The sequence below is a fragment of the Trachemys scripta genome, chromosome 4 (assembly GCF_013100865.1).
Source record: "Trachemys scripta elegans isolate TJP31775 chromosome 4, CAS_Tse_1.0, whole genome shotgun sequence".
NCBI classification, from domain to species: domain Eukaryota; kingdom Metazoa; phylum Chordata; order Testudines; family Emydidae; genus Trachemys; species Trachemys scripta.
This window is the reverse complement of record NC_048301.1, coordinates 98,286,645-98,308,580: the sequence shown is the minus strand read 5'-3', so window position 1 is coordinate 98,308,580 and position 21,936 is coordinate 98,286,645. Positions and strand designations below refer to the sequence as shown.

At 42.6% G+C, this 21,936-nt stretch overlaps 1 protein-coding gene across 9 annotated transcripts in view; it reads right to left on the bottom strand.

Annotated features, from left to right (window-relative positions):
• DENND2B (DENN domain containing 2B) overlaps positions 1-21,936 on the bottom strand; it is a 291,401-nt gene that overhangs the window by 69,025 nt on the left and 200,440 nt on the right. For all 9 annotated transcript variants that reach the window (XM_034770079.1, XM_034770078.1, XM_034770082.1 and 6 more), the window contains 7 exons: positions 18,298-18,446; positions 14,321-14,536; positions 8,277-8,373; positions 6,611-6,655; positions 4,043-4,227; positions 3,211-3,320; positions 1,257-1,326 (listed from right to left, as the gene is read on the bottom strand). In XM_034770079.1, coding sequence (XP_034625970.1) covers positions 1,257-1,326; positions 3,211-3,320; positions 4,043-4,227; positions 6,611-6,655; positions 8,277-8,373; positions 14,321-14,536; positions 18,298-18,446 — 872 coding nt within the window. The remainder of the gene's footprint in view (positions 1-1,256; positions 1,327-3,210; positions 3,321-4,042; positions 4,228-6,610; positions 6,656-8,276; positions 8,374-14,320; positions 14,537-18,297; positions 18,447-21,936) is intronic.

Sequence of the window (21,936 nt, the reverse complement as noted above, 5' to 3'; positions counted from 1 at the left end):
CCCGAAATCCCGCCCCCCCCCCCCGTCTCTTGATTGCCCCCTCCAAAATCTCCCTGCCCCTTCTCCTGCCCCCTGGCCCCCTTACCCCGCCGCTCAGAACATGGTGTTGGGCTCTGTGTGGAGCTGGACAGGTGGCTGCGCTCCCCAGCGCAACACACAACCCGGTCCCTGCCCCCGCACAGTGCTGCAGGAGCGGGGCGCTGGGCTGCAGGGGAGGAGGAGCTGCCGAGGCCCGATGCAAACGGCCCGGCAGGCCGGCCGGCTCAGAATGCAGGGAGGGAGGAGGAGTTCTACAGCTGCTCCAGAGTCCAGCCCGGCAAGCTGCGGGGGAAGGGCTCTGGCTGCCAGAGCCCCATGCGAGCGGCTGACTTTCCTGCAGCCCTCCCAGCCGCGCCTCGCTCTGCATGGGGGGGAAATGCCGGACATTTTTAGTGATTTACAAATTCCCCCCCGGACGCTATTTTTAACACAAAAAGGAGGACATGTCCGGGTAAATCCGGACGAATGGTAACCCTAAGCAACACTGATAGTGAAATTCACCCTTGTCCAGAGATCCAGCAAACGGCCTATGCACCAATTAAATTTCACTGAAGTTCTCAAAAGAGAGCTAAGCTGCTCTAAAGTATGCTGGATCCATCTCAGCATAGATTCGGCCCAAGAAAAAAATACCACAATCCCACTCCCCCTTTGCAGTTTTAAATCTATTACTATATGATGAACATGGGTGAAAGGACTGAAATGGAGGCTGACAACCTGGGCCTCCCAAGTTCTAGTCATGGCACTACATTAGCTTGTTGTGTGGCCACGGACAAATCACTTAAACTCCTCTACTGCAATTTTCCTGATTCTGAAATGGGTGACAACCCTCACAGGGGAGCTGAGAATTGATTGATTAATGTTTGCACAGCACCTAGGAAATGAAAAGGGCTGTGAAAGAATTAGGCATGTTAAAAATACCACGAGAACAGCCTTCTTTGTGGTGGTGTAGTACTTCTGCTTTTGGTTGAAACTGAAACCAGGTGCCAATGAAGGGGGGAAATGTTTTGTGACCCTCTTGAAATATTTGGGTTCTCTTTCATTCAGACAAAGGTTTCTGACAATTCTTGTTGTATTTGACCTTGTTATCTTTCCAACTCTCAGAGTTCTGGGAACAGCTTTCCTTTTGGCCCGCAAAAGACGTGCTCACAACTATGCACTGCAATGTTGACTGACAATTGAATTTTGTGCTTGGAAAGAGTTCAAGTTGATGTACTTACCAGTAATCTTCTGCAATAACCAAACCTTCTGCTGCCATCTTCCCCAGTCAGCATGAAAGAGAAGGTCTCACTGTAATAAAGATTGTCCCAGATTTTATTGTTACGGTGGCAGGATTGTAGTGAGTTCCTAGGAAGAGGTGTTAATCTACCCTTTGAATACAGATTTAGTTTTGCCTTCTTTTCAATTAGTGGATAGATTATGACGAAGTGCCTTGAGATGCTTCCACGATAGATACATATTTCAAAATGGACACAGCATCAACAGACAGCTGCTACTTTTTCAAACTAGTCATTCTGGAAGGTTTTTTTGTGCTATGCAGGTGGTAGGATTTCTACCACATTGTTCCCTTTTGAACCCTAAGTATATAGGAGAGGTTTGCAGAACCAAGGCTAGCTTCTCACCTACAGCCAGAGAGCACCCAGCACAAGACATGGGGGAATGCTAAGCTCACCTTCACACTCCTTGATCCTGGGGTTACCGGGTGCACCAAGTATGGTTGCTATGACTTATGCTGGTTTCAAATGGTCCCAAGGATCTGAAACCAGATCCGGGAATCCATGCACTGTAGAGATATCCCGACCACATCCTCTTTCCTCTGGCATCCAGGATGCTGGCAGCCAAGATGAGGAGTGGTACTGAGCCTCTACACCAGCCCTTGATCACCAGAAGATCTCCGTTGCATTGGGGCAACCCTCCATGGTCGAAACATGTCAGAACTATGGCTGGATTCTAGCAGCAGTGGAGCACAAACATGTCCACACAGCACTTGAGGACCTGGCCATTCCACTACAAAAGCATATAGCATCTGATTCTTATTTACACAAAGGCTCCTTTAGACTGCACTAGCAGTGTAAATGAGAATCGGGACAGTGTTTTAGCCCATATCTGACCATTTAAGCTTTTTTCCTCCCTCATTCAAAGTGCTTTGCTCTGGCATCATAAAGCACAACAAGAACCCTAGCAATTTTCTTACCCTGGATACACATATCCCTGTCTGAACTGGGAATAGCACAATTCCACTTACCCACTTCCTGGAGCAAGTAAAATATACAGAGGTCTAATGCTCCTTCAGTGGTTCTAATATCTCATCATTTGTATACTTCCGAGCACTGAATAACATAGCCACGCTATAGCCAACACATTACTGTTACTGTACCCTTATGTGGCATGAGCCATGCAAGCCAATGAAATGTTACATACTTGCTTGTTGGCTGGGATAATTCACTTAGGTTGTGCTGCCACAAGGCTAATGTGGTGTGACATCACAATCAAAAAGCACATATAAGACATACTGTACAGAATCTCCTATTTTACTGACATACATGTCATTCCACACATTAAAAATCCATATCATATTTTGGATGATTCATCTCTGTCCATCCATCTGCAAACCTGTGAAGCAGAAAAATAAGATGGACACATTTTGGAGGTTTCTGTTGTGAGAAAAGGAGAAGGTGGGCTTGGTTCTTCATTGGCTTGCCTCTCATGTAGCCATTTACCTCTGTGCAATCAGCATGGTAGGGCCAGAGCCCCAGCGGATGTATATTGGTGTAGCTCCGCAGAAACACATGGAGCTATGTCAACTCCAGCCAGCTAAGGATCTGGTCCACAGAGTTTTACATCCATCTGGCACTCACTTTTTCCAGGGGTAAATGATTACATGTGGTGCCAGGCAGAGGAGAATCAGCTTCTGTCTTTCAGCTTTTTCCCAGATCTATTTCTGCATTTGGACTCGGCATTGCGATAAACCTTCCAACTGCTTCCCCCCAACAACACAGGTTTGTGGATCAGGCAAAACAAGGAGGAAAAATATTATGGAACTTAAACAAAAATTAAATACAGCTTCCTGAACGTCTCAAAACTACTACTTCCTTACGTGGGCAAGGGCATTTCTGTCACTCTGACAGTACACGCCAACAACACTGAGCAAGAGACACATACAGGAGGGTTTACCTGTTGTATTCTGATACTGGGATCCAGTCCTTGGCATCAGGAAAGCAGAACTGTGGGATGGCTTTGAGACGCTCCTCTGCTTCACGCACCTGCTTGGTGGGCCTTTCAAGCTGTGGTGGATGAAATCAGATTCACTTGATTCCAGCTTGAGCAAGTCAGTCATTTGTAATGAACAGTCTCAGAATAGGTTTCCTAATTAGCCCCTTAGGGCAAGGACCATCCTGTTCTGTTTTTGTACAGTGTCTAACAGAATGGGGCCATCATCCATGATGGGGGATATAGGAGCTACCACAGTAAAACTAATAATAATGGCTAACATTTTAAAAAATTCATCTGAAACAACTTTGTCCCAGAGTCATCTGATGTCCTTGTGAAACCAGTGCATCTCAGCACTTCAAAATGCAAACCTACCTCAAACTCAGCATCCGCTGTTAGGGTGTGATCTAAAACCCACTGAGGTCATTAAAAGTCTATCCACTAACATCAATGGACTTTGGATCAGACCCTAATACTGTGCAGCCAGACTGGTTAAAATGTCTATGAAATATTTGGAAACTGAATTAAAACTCAGCAACTAAGTGCTCACAATTAGGCCAAACTCTTCAGTGCTGGGAAAGGATATGCTGTAGAATAAGAAAAACATTTCTGAAAGAGCCCAGCCTCTTTCTCCCCACTCTCAACATGAGAAGCATTTTAGAACAGAAAGCTCTGGGTAAATTCAGAGATCAGGTCTATTGACCCAGCTTAAAAGCAGATTCCTATTACTTGCTCCTTTTATTGATCTTAGCCATTGAAAATAGGTAACCACAAACAAGGTAGGTTGTTGCTTTACCTTGGGAAATTGATATGTCACTTCTGGGAGATAAGTATTTTTAGAAGGTTTCTTTTTCAGAGAGACCACCACAAAATACTCAAATAGCTCACGCTCCTGCCATTCAATCAGTTCCAATTCCAGGGTGCGGTAACTAGGAGCCCTCTTCAGCATTGACTGGATGTGGACGAGACGCTGGGTATGAGCTAGCATTTACAAAGAAAGAAAGATTGTTACCTGGAACTGATATGTAAGCCACAGACATTCACAAAGGACTTGATGTTTGTCAAGATCTTAGTGCAAAACATGTTCCCCTTTAAAAGTAGACATTCATGCTGTGCTCTCTCTTATTAATTCCACCCATAAATCAAAGCCTTCTGCCAGAATTGAAATGATGTAATACTAAGCTAGTGGAATCATTTGCAGTTCATAGAACTTCAACCCTGCCAAAGTTTGGTTTGTTCTACACATATAGGGCTAAATTGTGCTCTTGTGTATATGCCTGCAACTGCACTGAAGTCAACGGGCTTGGTGAGGGTAACAGATCAGACCCAGACTTGGGCTAGATCAGGAAAGGCCAGTAACACAGCCTGTCAATCTTTAATGACCACAGCTTGATGCTACAACCCTCAGAGTATTTGCAACATTTTCTGTACTTTTTATCCCACTGCTGCTGATTATCCTCGAGGAATTTAACGTGAACCAAATTATGCATCTGCTGGCCTGTAGGGAGTGGCGTGTTGGGCACCTAGTGGTGCTGAAGAAACACACCACGGCTCTCTAATATGTAAGGCACAAGGCAGCAAGCTCCTGGGGGCCAAAGGCATTTAGAAAAGGGGTAGCTTGAGTTCCCCACAGGGCTGCCCTTCTGACACCAGGTAATGTGCAGGGCAGGGATGAAGTCATGGCCACACCCAGCTCTGATCCTAACATGCTTCCATTAGCATGTTAGCAGCAGCCCCCAAATTGCTTGGGCAATGCAAACAGCTATACTACAGCCTCCTGTGCACAGACGCTAAGTGGGAAGGGCTCTCTGCATCTTCACGCTCACCTCTCCACCCCAGGATCCCTGCACACGGGCGACCTAATTTGGCCCTACGTGTGCAAAAAGACATGGCTATGTCCAGTCTCCTCCACCTGCCTCCATGACCCCATAACCCAGTCTTCGCAGCAGGCAGAACTGCCTTCATGGTGATGAGTTATTAAGATGGACCTATCAGACTGATGATCCCCCACAACAATGAGGGGAGAAGCTCCCAACTCCCCCATGAGGCACCAATGCTCCCTCAAGTAACGAAGGAGCCCAGTCCCGACACTCCTGTCTCTCCTCCAGCCACAGCTTGGGGTGCAAGTAAGTCCTGTGGTTTCTGCTGCAGAGAGGCATCAGACTGTTCAGGGCAGCGATAGCTCACTGACAGCTGCCCAGAGAACAGGAGCGGTTCTCTCCCCACACCATTCACTCCCATGTACAGTCTATTTCCATGGGACTAATGCGCCTCTTACTGCCACGGGAACTGGGCCAGGACTCAGCCTGACATAACTCAGAGAGTGGGGATGGTTCCACAAGCCATTTACTATCCAGAGACACTTCTTCTTCAATTAGAAAGATATAATACAGGCACATTATGAAATGTGTCCCATGCTCTGTACTGCCAGTGCGACTGATAAGGTTTAACATGCTGTTTCCATTTTACACAGAGGCTTCTAGGCATGCAGGCAGGTTACAGTGCATCCAAACTTCGGGCTAAAATTAAACAGGATGACAGGGAAGTATCTGGCTTTGACCACACAGCACATGCTCACATCACCAGCACCTGGAATTGTAAGCTCTTTTCTCAGAGAGCCCTACCAGCCACCAGCCTGCTCAGTTCTCCCAAAGAGAGCGGGACACTGATAGCACCTAAAACAGCTCCAGCTCCATTACAGAGGCACACACAAAACTGTGCATTCCACTCCCCAGCTCAGAGCCACAATTCTGCACTACTGTTTTCTTTTCCCCTATGATTAATAATGTGAGGTATTTTAAATCAATAAAAAGAAAATCAATAGAAACAATTGCTGGTGCAGAGGAAGAACCCTGCTGCTTTCCTTCCTTTCTATAGTTTGGTCTGAATTTCAGTACTCCTGAAAATGAGGGAGTAATTCCTCAGGCTTGAGCCAAGTATACTGCATGTAGATGCTACGCTAGTCTCCCTGATGCACACCTTATAGTAGTTTTTACTATCTGGAGTCTGCAGACATATATCTGTGCACACACATAGACAAGTGCATCTTAGAAGGAAAGTGCCAACATATCAGGCATTACCAAAGCAGGTTCCTCATTATGTTTCATGGCTTTTCCTTCCCCTAAAATCAATTAGACCCGCACAGTTCACCATGCACCTGATTTCCAATATTTACATCATGTTCATGATCCTGCATTTCCAATGTGAATGGAGTCAGGAGGTAGTGATAAGTAGCAGGTTTCAAAGAGGAAATCAAATTTCATGCCCTCTCATGGAGAGGAACATCATGCAATAAAAGGAGCATTTATTTTGATGGGGACTGCAAGTGTGACTGACTGGAAGCTAACGCGGACTGACCCCTCACCTTTAAACCTGTCATCTGAGTCACTTTCACTCTCACTGTTTTCATCTGCAAAAGAGATAAAGAGATGTCTGTTAAAGGCAAAACGACAACTTTTTTAGAGGTTTATTTTTTGGCTAAGGTGCAATGCTTGGCCCTGCGATCAGCGCATCCTATGCTGGAGTTTCAAACTGCACAGAATCAGTGGTTCCAAGGATCTCTTTGTGGAGACTGGTAATTGGAATAGGATTATTCTTATGCTTGAGATTCAGGGCACAGCCTAGCTGAAAGCACAAAGGTTTAGACCCCTTTACAGCAAAGCCTGTTTCACTGAATCCCCCCCTTGTGTAAAACTACACGGGTGGATGCATCATTTTGAAAAATGATTTGAGCGCTTCCACTTGTTCTCAGCTTTTTGAAAGGAGGTTGCATGGCATCAAGGAACTCTAGGGTGGCTCTTGTGGGCTTCATTAGTGCAAGACCTCAAACTGGCAGGACATGGAGCATAGTACGTGACAAACATGTGAAATGTGACCTGATCTGAGAGGGAGTTTTGAACCGTGTTCATGTGAAAATTCCACAATGCTCAAACGACACACATGCACATTCACACATCTGCATGTGCGCACATACACTTACATCAGAATGGAAAAATTTCTGAACTCCTTCTCTTAACAAATATAAACAAGATTTGCTAACTGGGCCAGTGTTTTTGCAGGTGTAATCTTGAGCACACAGTGAATTAAGTCCACAATTTTGCACCAGGAAAAGGCATGAATGAATTACAGGAACAAGACTGTGAATTTTGTATAACATCTAAAAATGCAAAATCCGGTAGAAGTTAATTAAGGGCTAATGGGCTAGACCAGGGTAGGCAACCTATGGCACGGGTGCCGAAGACGGCATGCGAGCTGATTTTCAGTGGCACTCACACTGCCCAGGTCCTGGCCATCAGTCTAGGGGGCTCTGCATTTTAATTTAATTTTAAATGAAGCTTCTTAAACATTTTAAAAACCTTATTTACTTTACAGACAACAGTTTCATTATATATTATAGACTTATAGAAAGAGACCTTCTAAAAACGTTAAAATGTATTACGGGCACGCGGAACCTTAAATTAGAGTGAATAAACGAAGACTCGGCACACCACTTCTGAAAGGTTGCAGACCTCTGAGCTAGAGTGAGCAGTTTAGCCACGGGTTGGTGTTGGTGGGACGGACCTTGGTGTGAGATCTGAGCCCCAGTTAGTTTTAAGCCACCCAATTTTTCCCTTTTCAGGACACAGAACTTCCACTGTAGTCATTGGGACATTGCAAACAGAGCAAGTGTAGGATATCACAGAAAAATATACACTGTGGATCAAAGAGGGGAATATCTGCAGAAGGCTGGATAACAATTCCTATCATAAAAAGCAACAAAGAGTCCTGTGGCACCTTATAGACTAACAGATGTATTGGAGCATAAGCTTTCGTGGGTTAATACCCACTTCGTCAGACGCTGAGGAAGTGGGTATTCACCCACGAAAGCTTATGCTCCAATACATCTGTTAGTCTATAAGGTGCCACAGGACTCTTTGTTGCTTTTTACAGATCCAGACTAACACGGCTACCCCTCTGATACTCAATTCCTATCATATTCACATGGATAAAGTACTGTATTGTCTCATTAGACCAAGAGATTTGTGTTATACCTCGCAGTGATGCTGTCTCAATATTGGACACCAAAAGCTTCTTCAATCTTTTTTTCCCTCTTTTTGCACTATAGATAGAATTGATCCTTTGTACAAGCTGCAAAAAAGAAACCAGGAGGGTTACACATTAGAATACACTGTCACAAGATGACAAATAAACAGCAAGTGTAAACATTTTTCTCTTTAGAAATCTTTTATGTATCTTCATTTATTTCCTTCTGACCCGCCACATAATCTGGCCACTACTGGCATGACAGCTTTGTCCTCTGCCATCTGGAACTGCCTTCCTGTCTCTCTCCTCCTCAATGATTCTCCATCTTATTTCCAATCTCAGCTGAAAACATACCTTTTCTCCTTTATCTAGGGGTAAAGCCCCTTCCTGAATCAGGGACATCATTTGCTCCACTAAGGCCTATGTAATTTGATTCCGATTCTGTGAAATATTTTGCTATACAGGGCCAGATCCTTAGCTAGTGTAAATCAGCATAGTTCCATTGACTTTAGTGCCTAATTACACCAGCTGAGGATATGGCCCATAGGGTTTTGCCAAAAAGTTGTGTTGTGTTTATTGACCTTCAGCGGTGCTATAACTACCTTCTCCAGTCTTACCCTCACCTGTAAAAGCTTTTCAATGTCAGGTTCCAAATTCCCACTGCTAATCAAAGCAGAATTTAACCCTTGGTAAAGCATACTTAAGACTTCTTCATTAGCAGGGCTAACCTTGACAAGAACTGTTTGTTAGAATGTCAGTCTGTTCAAAATACAAGAGACACAGGCTGGCTGCAAAACATTCACTAGGTAGCTCAAACCACTCAGCAAAATGGTTCCCACTTACCATCAAACTCTCTCTAGAACACTCCCACACCAGCATCTATTTCCTGGACACCACAATCAGCAATGGAACTCTACAGACAACTCTATACAAGAAACCCAGAGATCACCAAACCTACCTTCACAGATCCCATAATCTCCCCAAACACACCAAGAAATTGGTTACCTACAGCCAAGCGACAGATGGACAGAAACGACAGAACATGCTCTGAGGAGAAAGTCAGGGATATATACTTTAACACACTTAAAACCACCTTCACCAAACAAGGACACTCCACCAGAGAAGGAGATCATAATAGATAATACTAAGCCCTGCCCTGTGTGCAAGGGACTGGACTAGATGACCTCTTGAGGTCCCTTCCAGCCCTACGAGTCTATGATTCTATCATAGAATGGGCCATCTGCTTCAATACAGAATTAAAACCTTTTGACCACATGCCCCTTGTTGTTACATATTATACCACACTGGAATTCATATGGAGTATCATTAGACAATTACAGCCCATACTCAATGGGGACCACATCCTGAAATAACTCTTTCCCAAACCCCCATCTCCTGGCCATCAAACAACCCCCCAACCTCACAAAGCTCATCATTAGAAGCAAGCTCCCAACACACCAACTTGAAGCAGCACCAGACCCCACAAGAACAGATGCCAAACCTGTAGGCATACCTCCATTGCTACAATGATCAAATATCCCCCACAACACACAATTCAAGACTGATGGGTCCTACATGTGCCTATCACAACATGTGGTGTGCTCCATCCAGTGCACTAAATGGCCCAGTAAACAACTATGTGGGTGAATCCAGACAGTCACTGAATGAACTCACATAGGAAAATGATGAATGACAAAAACACCATATCACCTGGGGGCTAACACTTTTCATAAAGCGATCACTCCATATCTGACCTCTCAGTCCTCATTCTTAAAGGAAATGTCCATAATACCCTCAAAAGATGAGCCTGGGAGCTTAAATTCATAACTTTGCTAGACACTAAAAATCATGTATTTAATAAAGACACTGGAATTATGGCTTATTACAACAATCTGAAACCCACTAAGCCCCGTTTTTTGTCCTATGACTGCAGAGATGTTCTGAGTACCTTTCTCAGACCTGAAGAAGTGCTCTGTGTAAGCTCAAAAGCTTGTCTCTCACCAACAGAAGCTGGTACAATAAAAGATATTACCTTATCCACCTTGTCTCCCCAGTTCCTTTGATACAGAAGTTATAATTAATAATTAGCACTTAAACAGTACTTTAATTGCTTAATGTCTGTAAAACTCTTTGAAATCTTCACAATACCCCGTGAGTCAATATAAGTTGCATTTGGATTGCAGGATCTCAACATGATTGACAAAGGTAGGTATTATCCCCATATTACAGGAAAGGAAATGGAGACATAGTGAGATTAAGCAATTTGCTCAACGCCTCATAGAAAGTCAGTAACAGAGCACAGACTGGAGCTCAGGAGTCACTAACTCCTATACTCAATCTGCTAGAGAGATCATGCTGTTCTACTTTGTTATGAATACTATAAGAAAGATTTGTACCCAGTGTTGATGTCAAATTTTATTTTCATCATTGTTCAGATTCTGATCTCGGCAACTCTGATGTGGTGACACTACCGACCTCATTTATACAGGTATAAATGTGAGCAGAATTAGGCCCAGAATCAATTGTTTCTAGGCAAGACATTACTTGTTGTCTAACAAACAGGTATTTAATGCTTTCCTTTTACTGCTGCTCACTAACCTATGTACAATTTGTGCTTGTAAGGATGAACTGAAATCCACTTGGAGCTGCTCTGCTTGCGGTCTCATTCCTGGTTTTACTGGCCTAGAAGCTGTACAACTACAGACAGCATGAGAGTAATGAAATCTTGATTGGCCGAAGCCACTCCAGGAAATCTCACCTAAATACAAGACAGACATCCCAGGGAGGCAGTTCAACAAGTCTACTGATGCCAGCAATGAGTGGGCATGCTGTCGTTACCCACTCCCCTTCACCACTTTACACAGCACCTTCCAGTCTAAAGGCAGTTCCAGGGACTTTCTCCTCAGGAGTTAAATACTGGGAGCGCAGTGCCTAGTGTACTGATCCAAAGCCCACAGAAGTCAACAGAAAGATTCCCATTGACTTCAGCGGGCCCAAGCACTGCATGTACAAAGGCAGCAGCTGTCCTGCACAGAGCTATAGCTGCCCCACAACTCTGGATATTAGAAGCTGTTTTACTGAGAGAGTGGGGATCAGAACTCCTGCAGTTTTCCCTCAGTCTATTCAAGGGTTCTTTAGCTTCTACCTCTAAGGCCAAAGCAATGGAGGCCGGCATGGGGGACTTCAGCTTAATGACTCCTCTGAGCAGTGATGCCTCTAACAACAGTGTCAACACTGAATCTGAGCAAAAGGCCTGATGCGGGACCTGAACGCGCATATTCTCTCCCTAAATGGAGCCTGAGTCCGTAGCTCTACTGGTTCAGACTCTATTTAATTAGCACAGGGGTTGCGAGGGGAGGGCAAGAGAGGAGTTAGACCATTCCAAGGTACTATGTTAATATGAAATTCCTTAAATTGACTAATTTCTAAAAATTCAAATTCCTGACCAAGCACCCTTTAAACAGGACGCTGTATTCTGAGTTCTTGTTAATTCCTGAATCATGAAGCTTTTAAAAAAAAAAAAAAAAGAAAGAAAGAAAGAAAGAAAGAAAGAAAGAAAGAAAAAAAAGAACAAAAGAAAATCAAGGAAAAAGAAAAAATTGCAAAAGCTAAGACTTCGTTCTGCCTGCTCCTTTGCTGATATTTAGAAAGGACTATTGGCCACAAGAGGAGATCAACAGCACCAAACACATGTGGGCCCCGCTCATCTTTTCCCTTCCCCTTCCTCTCTGTGCACATGCCTTCGGTTTTAGTTTTGCTGTTGGTAGCGAAGACCCTTTTACAACGCCTGGGGAAGAGCATGGATGTGAACTCCCCATAGAGCAGCGTATCAGAGTGATGTCCCCATGCTGGGTGGCAGATTCTCAGTTACATTAAGGCCCAGTGAGGTAGCTCTGAGAATCAGTGCCATTGACCATCAAGAGCACAGCAAAACTGACTTCACACAAAGCACTGTCCAGTAAGCAGAGGAACAAATAATTTCTCGCTGATCGATTTTAGTCAGTTCAGGTCACCTTGGGTGGTACTTGTTATAATAGGAGGTACACAACTTTCAGATGGAAATGTGATTTCCCAGTTATGATTTTCAAGTCCCTTTCACTAGAGAAACAAAAAGGAGGAAAGAGAGGTACAAAATTAAAGGGACAAATTCTGCAGCTTTTACTCATGTTGTGTAGTACCTTACTCCACAAGTAGTCTCTAGTATTGCCAAACCCACCTCTTCAAAAATCCTATGTCAGACCACCCTAAAACCATGAGACTGACTTAAAAATCATGACATTTAAAAAAAGATAGTTGTTTATTTATTTATTTTTGCCTTTTAGTTTCTGTGTCTTTGGGAGTCACATTTTCAAGCTTTTCTCCACCAGGGCCAGAAACTAATTTTTTCTTTTAATGGAAGTTGAGGTTCTCCCATAATCACACGATGCCAGGAGCTGAGGCTTTAAGAAAACATCAACTATTGTGAGACTTGCAGTACAATTGTGAGAGTTGGCAACAATGGTAATTTTCAAGATGACACTATCCCTTTAAATCAGAGAAACAAATGGAAGAAAGAGGCACAAAATTAAAGGTCCAAATTTTGCCGCTTTTACTTACATTGAGTCGTAACTTACTCCAGGGGTAGTGCCACTGAAGTCCCATTGAGTACCATCTTACTCCTGCAGTAAGGTATTATACTCAATGTGAGTAAGAGTATCATAATCTGGTCCTGATTAATTATTTAAGGGCATATAATTAGTTGCCTTCATTTTAGTTTGCTTCCTGCTTAGGCAGAATTTCAGAAATATAAAAATGTTCCTCTTCTGTCCACACAATATTTATAGCTACATCCTTTAAAAAACACTCTTTTATAGAACAGGAAAGAGTGAAATGTACAATAAAAACTAGCATTGTTCACAGGCTAAAAATAAACATGTTGGCTATTCTCTCCTCCTTGACACTATTGTACCAGACAATTATTTCATTTCCCACTTGACATTTGAAACTTTTTATTTGGCTGAAAGAGTTCAAATTTAATTCATTTTTATTTTGTATCTGTAATGACAAGTGAGTCAAGCATAGGGCCCATGTTAGGTCAGTGGAGATTGCCTTGGGAACAGTTGTAATAAACAAAACAAAGAAGCAAAAAGCTTAAGCTGCGTACTGAACATTATAAATAGCGGCAGATCAACAGTTACAAGTTCAGACTCCTCGAGCGAGGTACAGTACAAACTTTCAGAAAATCACGTGATTGTTTTAAACAGTGGAAAAGCTGAATAAAACACCAAGCTAGGTCAGGCTGGCAAAAGGATGTTTAATATTTTGGGCCATATTGAAGGCCCAGGCCCAGCTGGGAGCAATGCAGAGCCACCCCACCTCCACGGGAGGATCTCTCATCCCAGCTCCACTGCATGCAGCAAATGTGTGTAAACACTGAGATCTCCCTCTGCTCCCCACAGTTCCTAGCTCTTCTGCTGGCTATTTCAAATCTGGACACAACATTTTTTTCTGTAGGGAAAGCAGATTTAATTGATGGATAAATGCTGTACAGACATACTGAGCAAGACCCTCCAGACTGGCTGAGCTGTGCACAGCACGAAACTGGTTACTGGGACAAGGGAAGATTTAAGCCATCTTTGGTGTCCCCAGATCCTGGGGCTAATCTGCACCTGCCCAGACACTCAACACATATCAGAGCAGTCTGCAGGCTGTTCTAACTTAAGATAGCAAGCCCATAGTTCCCAAGAGGCCATTCCAGCAGCTGAGATCACAGTGGGGCTGGGATGCCTCGATCATATCTCCTTTTCCTCAGGCACATCCCTTAGGCCCAGGGCATGAGGTGGTGTGGAATAGCAGCCACTACTGTGGCTGCACATCCTCAGAGCATTCCCCAGTGCAGAGGGAATCTTTAAGGGGCCAGTTAAGCCAACCAAAGGGCTGCTTCACACGGCCAGAGCAGGGCTGAGGATCTGTTCTTGTGACAACTCACACACACTTGCCTTAGTGAAAGTGAAACCAAGGCTGGACCCTTGTGACTGATGCATAATTTGAACAATACTATAGTGGCCATTACCTTAGGGATCCTCCTAGCCCTGCGTGTGGTCAGCAGCTCACTTGTGGTGCTCAGACTGTCCTCATTCAGACTGGAAGGGGAAGAGGGGATACCAAGCTGAGCCAGAAGCAGCATGTCATCATGGCTGTGTCGCTTGGGTAGTCGTGGTAAGCGATGGCTCTTCCTCTCAGACCAGTTCCCAATGCGCAGGGACTGGCTGCTGGGCTTTGAAGGCAGCTGCAAAAACATGAACAACTTGTCATCCTATTTGTTGGAGAAGCACCTATCACAGACATGAAGCCATGGTGGCAAAGGCCCGCTGTGTTGAGGTCTGTTCTATTTCCCTCCAAAGTCAATCAAAAGACTCTCAACTGACTTCAAAGAGAGCTGGAAAAGGCTCTTTGTGAACATGTTATGGCAATACAAACATTTTTTGCCAGGCGAGCATCCTCTCTACAACAGGTACAATGGTTTTAAGCACAGAAGAGTCCAAATCAAAATGATCAGATCTGGATCGGCATCTAGGACCTGATCCAAAGTGCACTGAAGTCAACAGAAAATCTTGCATTGACTCCTGTGGATTTTGAGTCAGGGCCCTAAATGTCCACAAACATTGTGGGGTGCAGGTCAGACAATTTAATAAAGTGCGCATGTTAATATTGTACCCTAGTATAGAAGTATGGCTGACATCAGAGCACTGACACAGTGGGTCTGATTCTCCCTTCCCTTACACTCCTGTAAATCAGGAGTAACTCCACTGATGTCAATGGTGTGTCACTGTTGTGGGGAAATCAGGCCTTCTGTATTTCTGTAACATAGTCTTTACTGTACAGGGCAAGGCAATCTCAATCATTTCAAGAACTTGAAACCTAGTTTTTCCTCCATCTCAGTTCATGAATCTTCTGAAAATCTCTTCAGAACATGAATCTGCTTAGTTGATCACTGTGGGAAGGCTGAGTCTCACTACATCGATTAAGCAACCTATAGGCATGAACAATTCTAGGATTCTTAACAGTATTTTGTATTGTGTGGCAGCAACGTATTGTACTGCTGCCCAGGGGTTAACGCAGTGGACTGGGAGCCAAGGTTTCTGTGTTCTTTTTCCAACCCAGCCACTGTTTAAATGTGGGCAAACGCCACTTCCTTAATCTCTCCATGTCTCAGTTTACCTACCTGCATCAGGATAATTACTGTGCCTACCTCAGATATTTTAAGAGGCCTAATCAAGGTTTCTAGAGTGCTATCAGATGCTCAGATGAAAGATGCTATTATGTGATATTTATTAATCTTACTATTAACACTATTAGCTACTAACATGCTACAGTAAGAAGTCTACTTGCTCCAACAAACAGATTAACTAATTACAGCCCAAACCATCACTTTTGGGGTCTAGATTTACGGTCTCATATTCCTGCAGCAACCATTATTCTTTAAAGAACTCCAGGAGCTGCATATTCTATATGCTTAAGCATGGTTTTTTGCTGATAGGTATACATGGGATTTGTGTCACAGACACAATGACATCAATAAAACATTTTCTTTTTTAAATTTGAATCCTTCAAATATTAAAAAAAACAAATTGGAAAGATGATCAAAACCACAGTAGGATTCAGAAGGACCGCAGACCAGCGTTTGAGGTCTCTGGTAACCACAAGTTCTCAAGCCAGAAAAATCATCAACAGTGTTCAGCTTAGTGAAAGGAATTCAGCCGGGAGATGATTGTCCAAAGCTTGCTGACGTCCTGATCTCTTCCATATTGTTCATCATGATGCATGATTTTAAGGGAATACCAGCTATGCTGCTAACACTGGAAAAACTGGGTGATGAACAGTAGCTAAAGTGACTGTTCGTCAGGAGACGGTGACTTTTCTACTTCGAATCACTGAAGAATCCTACAGGTTCATGGATGAGCTACAGTAGCCACCTACTTGCTTTATATCTAGGCAAAATGACACCATAGCTATGACACGATTTAATTCAAATTTCTGGTCCTACATCAGAAAGAAGTTATCAGTGGATGGACAGTCTTGTGCCTAGGAGTAGGTTAGGACTCTGGGGATCTGAGTTCAATTACTGGTTTTGCAACTAAAGACTCCCTGTGTGACCTTGGGCAAGTCACTTAATCAATCTGTGCCTCACCTTCCCACCTGTAAAACGGGGAGAATAATCCTTCCTTTCTCCCATCCTTTGTTTGTTTCGTCTATTTAGGCTGCACACTCCTGAGGGCAAGGACTGTGTCTTACTATGTATCTGTTCTCCAGTGCCAAGCACAGTAGGGGGCAGGGATAGCTCAGTGGTTTGAGCATTGGCTTGCTAAATCCAGGGTTGTGAGCTCAATCCTTGAGGGGGCCATTTAGGGATCTGGGGCACACACACACACACACACACACACACACACAAAAGTTGGAGATTGGCCCTGCTTTGAGCAGGGGGTTGGACTAGATGACCTCCTGGGGTCCCTTCCAACCCTGATATTCTATGATTCATTTGGAGCCTTGAGATGCTACCATAATACAAGTAAATCATCATCTGTGGTAACTCTTTCATCTCTGTTGCAGCTACAATTTTTTTCTCCTCTGCCTTCTTACTCATTCAACATCTGTCATTGCCTTTTCAGTGACCCTTTGCTGGCCTTATTTAGTCCTCCTTTTTTGCCAGTGTTCCTGTTTTATAATTGAAGCATCATGTGAACTGTAAATGCTGGCACTACGAAAGTTTTATGGACCATGGTGGCAAAAAGATCCCAAAAATTTAATTTAGTGATGAAATAGTCCCAGTTTGGTTCGAGGCCATTTCACAAGATGGAAATGTGGCTTTATGTGACCTTTTCATGAAACCGATGTGAATGTCTGCTTGATTCAATGAAAAAATACATCTTGACCAAAATGAAATTTTGAATGTCAAAGTAATACATGCATATTATTTTAACATTATATATACGTATACACCTCTACCCCAATATAACACGGCCCGATATAACACAAATTCAGATATAACATGGTAAAGCAGCGCTCTGGGGGGAGGTGGGGGGGGGGGGCGGGGGGCTGCACGCTCGGGTGGATCAAAGTAAGTTCGATATAACGCGGTAAGATTTTTTGGCTCCTGAGGACAGCATTATATCAGGGTAGAGGTGTATTTTAAAATCTACATTTGTGCTTGAGACTAGGACCATTTTTGAGTGAAAATTCTCCTATATTGAACAAAAACCCAACATAATTTCACAATTTTCACACAAAATTGGACTACTCTCGGAAATTCTCCACAAAATGCAGACCTCTCCGACTTCCAGCCTTTGCACTGTACTGTGAACAGTTCACACAGTTCTAGCCAAGTCAGGTCCAGAATGTAGGCATTCACGCTTTTCCTTTTTCTTAATTTTGTGCTTTTGGGGGGAAAGGTATGATACTTTGTCTTTCTCCCTCTTCATTATTCATTTAATATTGTGTTTGTTTTTTTTTCAAAATTTGGTAATAAAAACTATTTTACAATACAATATAAATTACCTCACTGCTCAGTGAGCCCCACATAACACTTGCACAAGATGAAAAAGTGTTTCTTCTTTGTTCCGTCCTTTCTAAAAGCCCAGTGGAGAATTTTGAATGGATGTAGGGAAAGGCTCAGTAATCACAAGGGTTTAGGGCCTGATTCAGTTCCCATTAAAATCAGTGGAAACACTCTCATTGACTGCAACGGGTGCTGGATCAGAACTGGCATTTCTAAATATTAGCAATTAATATATTCAATACTATCAGAATTGTTCCAAGAAACAGTAAACCTTTACCCTAAATTGATGCTGAAGAATATCTAGATTACGGCCATTAAAGTGTTTACAGCAACTATTTGAAGTGTTTGTCTAAACTATTTTTCTTTATGCCCTTTCTCACTTGGATACAATTATTGTTCCTGCTATGCCCTGGTTGATTTTCTTGCAAAAGGTTAAAAATAACTTAAATCACAGTAAGAAATGAAGGCTTATACTCTAAGAAGTACTGAATTACCTGGGGAGGCGATGTGTACTTCCTGTCGTGCGGAGTCCACATCCTGTGCAAAGAATCTAGGGAATTCTCAGAGAGCTGCTGGGATTTTCGGCTTGCGTGACGGCCTTTTAGCTCCACATCCTCGTATGGATTTTCCTTGGGTGAATCTCCTTCTCATTTTTTTTTTTTTTTTTAAAGAAAGGAAAAACAGACAGGAATGTTAAAAAAAAAAAATCATGTGAACCAAGTGAAAGAGTCATAGCAAAGCTCCTCAGCTTTCAGCATGAGTCATCCCTTTGACTGCAGCTGGAAGTATTTGGAGTAGATCTTGGCTATGATGTCGGCAGTTTTTTTTTTTTTTTTTAAATAAAATGCAAAGATTTCACAAGACTTGCTTCTGAGCATCCACAGCTGGGCAAATTTTATTGATGTCTAAAACCCAAGGCAGATATCTATTTTAAAACATATCGGTGGGTTTTACGCATCCACAGCAGCCTCTCACAGAGTGAAATGAATAGCACTGAAAAGTTCTCAACACACTACCATTAAACCACAGGTATTTCAACCTTTATTACTTACTGCCTTACCTCTGTGGTCTCTTGCCAGAGAAGGTGAAGAGGGAATAGCATCTAAACCCAACAATGCCAAAATAAACGTGTGAACGATGAGGCAAGGAGAAGAGTGCGGTTCACTATTTTTTCCCACCACTCCTATTGCCTTCTCAAAGTCGTCTCTAAAAATACTTCCTACTCCCCAATTAAATACTTCTTTCTCTTTTAATTTTGTCTAAATCAATATTCTCCATAGGTCATGAGGACACATCTGGCCAGTAACATGTAAAGAGGTCCAAAAAATTAATTCATTAAACACGACTTATGGGGAAAGCATTATTCTAACTCTTAAAGGTAAAGAGGGGCCAACATTTGTGAACTTTAGTGCGGACATCCAGATACAAATTTTGTGGTCTAGATTTATGGTCTGATAATAAAAGATAACGATTACTGTTTAAGGAGCTGTGGATATCCACCTTCTCAGTACACCCAGGATGAATACACTTCTCCCTGAGGGACCTGGATAAAATCATTTTAGTTATCATGTACTTCTGAAAATGGGCAATTTGAAACTTTTTTCAATAATTTATTTAGATGAGTATATCAGTGATGTAGCTTAGAACTTTGAGTTATCCCTGCTCAGAATCATTCCAGTCTCATGGTTATCAGAGGATCATTCCAAAATGGCGATAATCAAACTTCAAGACTGTCTCAAACTCTCAAAATTCAGTGTTAGATGTTCATAACCTTAAACCTTTGAACTGATTTTCTTCAAACTGGGTTTGATTGGTAGACCTCACTGAGACTTAAAAATCAAACCTGATCTTTACACTGTATATATTGTAATGCAATACTACACGTAAGGGTGCATAAGAAATTCAGTTTGTATTATATTATACATTGTACTAATTGACAATTTACAGTATAATTATATAAAGTTATAACAATATATTAATAATTAATATAATATGTGCCGATAAAAGACTTTTCATCTACAAATTTTAAAGCATTTTACAAAACATAAGCATCATTATCCCTATTTTACAAGGGGGAAACTGAGGCACAGAGAAATTAAGCGACAGCAAGTCTACAGCACAACCAGGATTACAACCCATGCCACCTGACTCCCAGTCCAATTGTCTAACCATTATATCATGCTGTCTCCTTGTGCATAGGAGGGCAGAGTTCAGGCTGAGCTTTCAACCTCAGTTGTAAATTTTTAAATGTTAAGTGCTTGATTTTTTATTTTTTTTTGTTACTTTAACATTGCATTAGCACTAGTTTTTTCATGCAGTATGTCTATATCTCGCGCACACACATACATGTGCATCAAGTGCATGGAAAAAAATATTACATCAATAATGTAAGATACTGAAATACAGTATTTAAACTTTAGGCAGTGCCGTTAATCATATACACACACACACACACACACACACACACACACACACACGAGACTGAATATTTTAGTATTGTTTTAATTAGAAAGACTGGCTGCTGCTAGAGAATGTTTCAATTGGCAGCCACAGATGATTTTCTCATAAGCATGGAATCTAATTGTACATAGTATTAGTGAAGCCACTGACTACATAAAGTCAACATCTTTAGATTCAAATGAAAGACAGTTCATAGACTCATAGACTCTAAGGTCAGAAGGGACCATTATGATCATCTAGTCTGACCTCCCGCTTGATGCTGGCCACAAAACCTGACCCACCCACTCCTGGAAGAATTCTCTCCCTTGACTTAGCTGTAGAACTCCCAAATCATTATTTAAAGACTTCTAGTCGCTCAGAATCCTCCAGCAAGCGACCCCTGCCCCATGCTGCGGAGGAAGGCGAAAAACCTCCAGGGCCTCTGCCAATCTACCCCGAAGGAAAATTCCTTCCCGACCCCAAATATGGCGATCAGCTGATCCCCGAGCATTGCAGGCAAGATTCTCTAGCCAGACCTTCTGGAAAAATTCTCTGTAGTAACTTTTACTATCCCATCATTGACCATTGTTAACGACCTATTGACTAAAATCACTGTATCCCATCAAACCATCCCCTCCATAAACTTATCAAGCTTGATCTTAAAGCCAGAGAGGTCTTTTGCCCCCACTGTTTCCCTCGGAAGGCTATTCCAAAACTTCACCCCTCTGATGGTTAGAAACCTTCGTCTAATTTCAAGCCTAAACTTCCCGACGGCCAGTTTATATCCATTCGTTCTAGTGTCCACATTAGTACTGAGCTCAAATAATTCCTCTCCCTCCCTGATATTTATCCCTCTGATATATTTAAAGAGAGCAATCATATCTCCCCTCAGCCTTCTTTTCGTTAAGGTAAACAAACCGAGCTCCTTGAGTCTCCTTTCATACGACAGGTTTTCCATTCCTCGGATCATCCTAGTGGCCCTTCTCTGTACCCGTTCCAATTTGATTTCATCCTTTTTAAACATGGGAGACCAGAACTGCACACAGTATTCCAAATGAGGTCTCACCAGTGCCTTGTATAACGGAACTAGCACCTCCCTATCCCTACTAGAAATTCCACGCCTAATGCATCCCAAGACCGCATTAGCTTTTTTTTACGGCCATGTCACATTGCCGACTCATAGTCACCCTGCGATCAACCAGGACTCCGAGGTCCTTCTCATCTTCCGTTACTTCCAACCGATGCATCCCCAGCTTATAACTAAAATTCTTGTTAGTTATCCCTAAATGCATAACCTTACACTTCTCACTATTAACTACACAGTTGATGGAGTTAAAGGCTTTGGGGTGAGGTACAATATAAATCTAAAGTTACAAATGCTACAGGAGAACCTGGGAATCTCCAGTCAAACTGATGCAGTGTCTTTCACAGGAAGAAAGATAATAACTATTGCACCCAAATGCCATTATCTGTAAAGCTGAGATTTTTAATATCATGCAGCTCTAGTTATTGTTATGATGTTTATCATAAAAAGTCAACTTCAAAAAATGCCTTTTTTACTTGCTCACAGTGAATTGGACTGTAGCTACTACATTAAAATTCCTTGTAAGCCAATGAGTCAAGTATGGGGTCAAGGAAGCATTTCAGAATGGATTAACAGACTTCAAAATACCCAAATACATTAGACAGTGGTT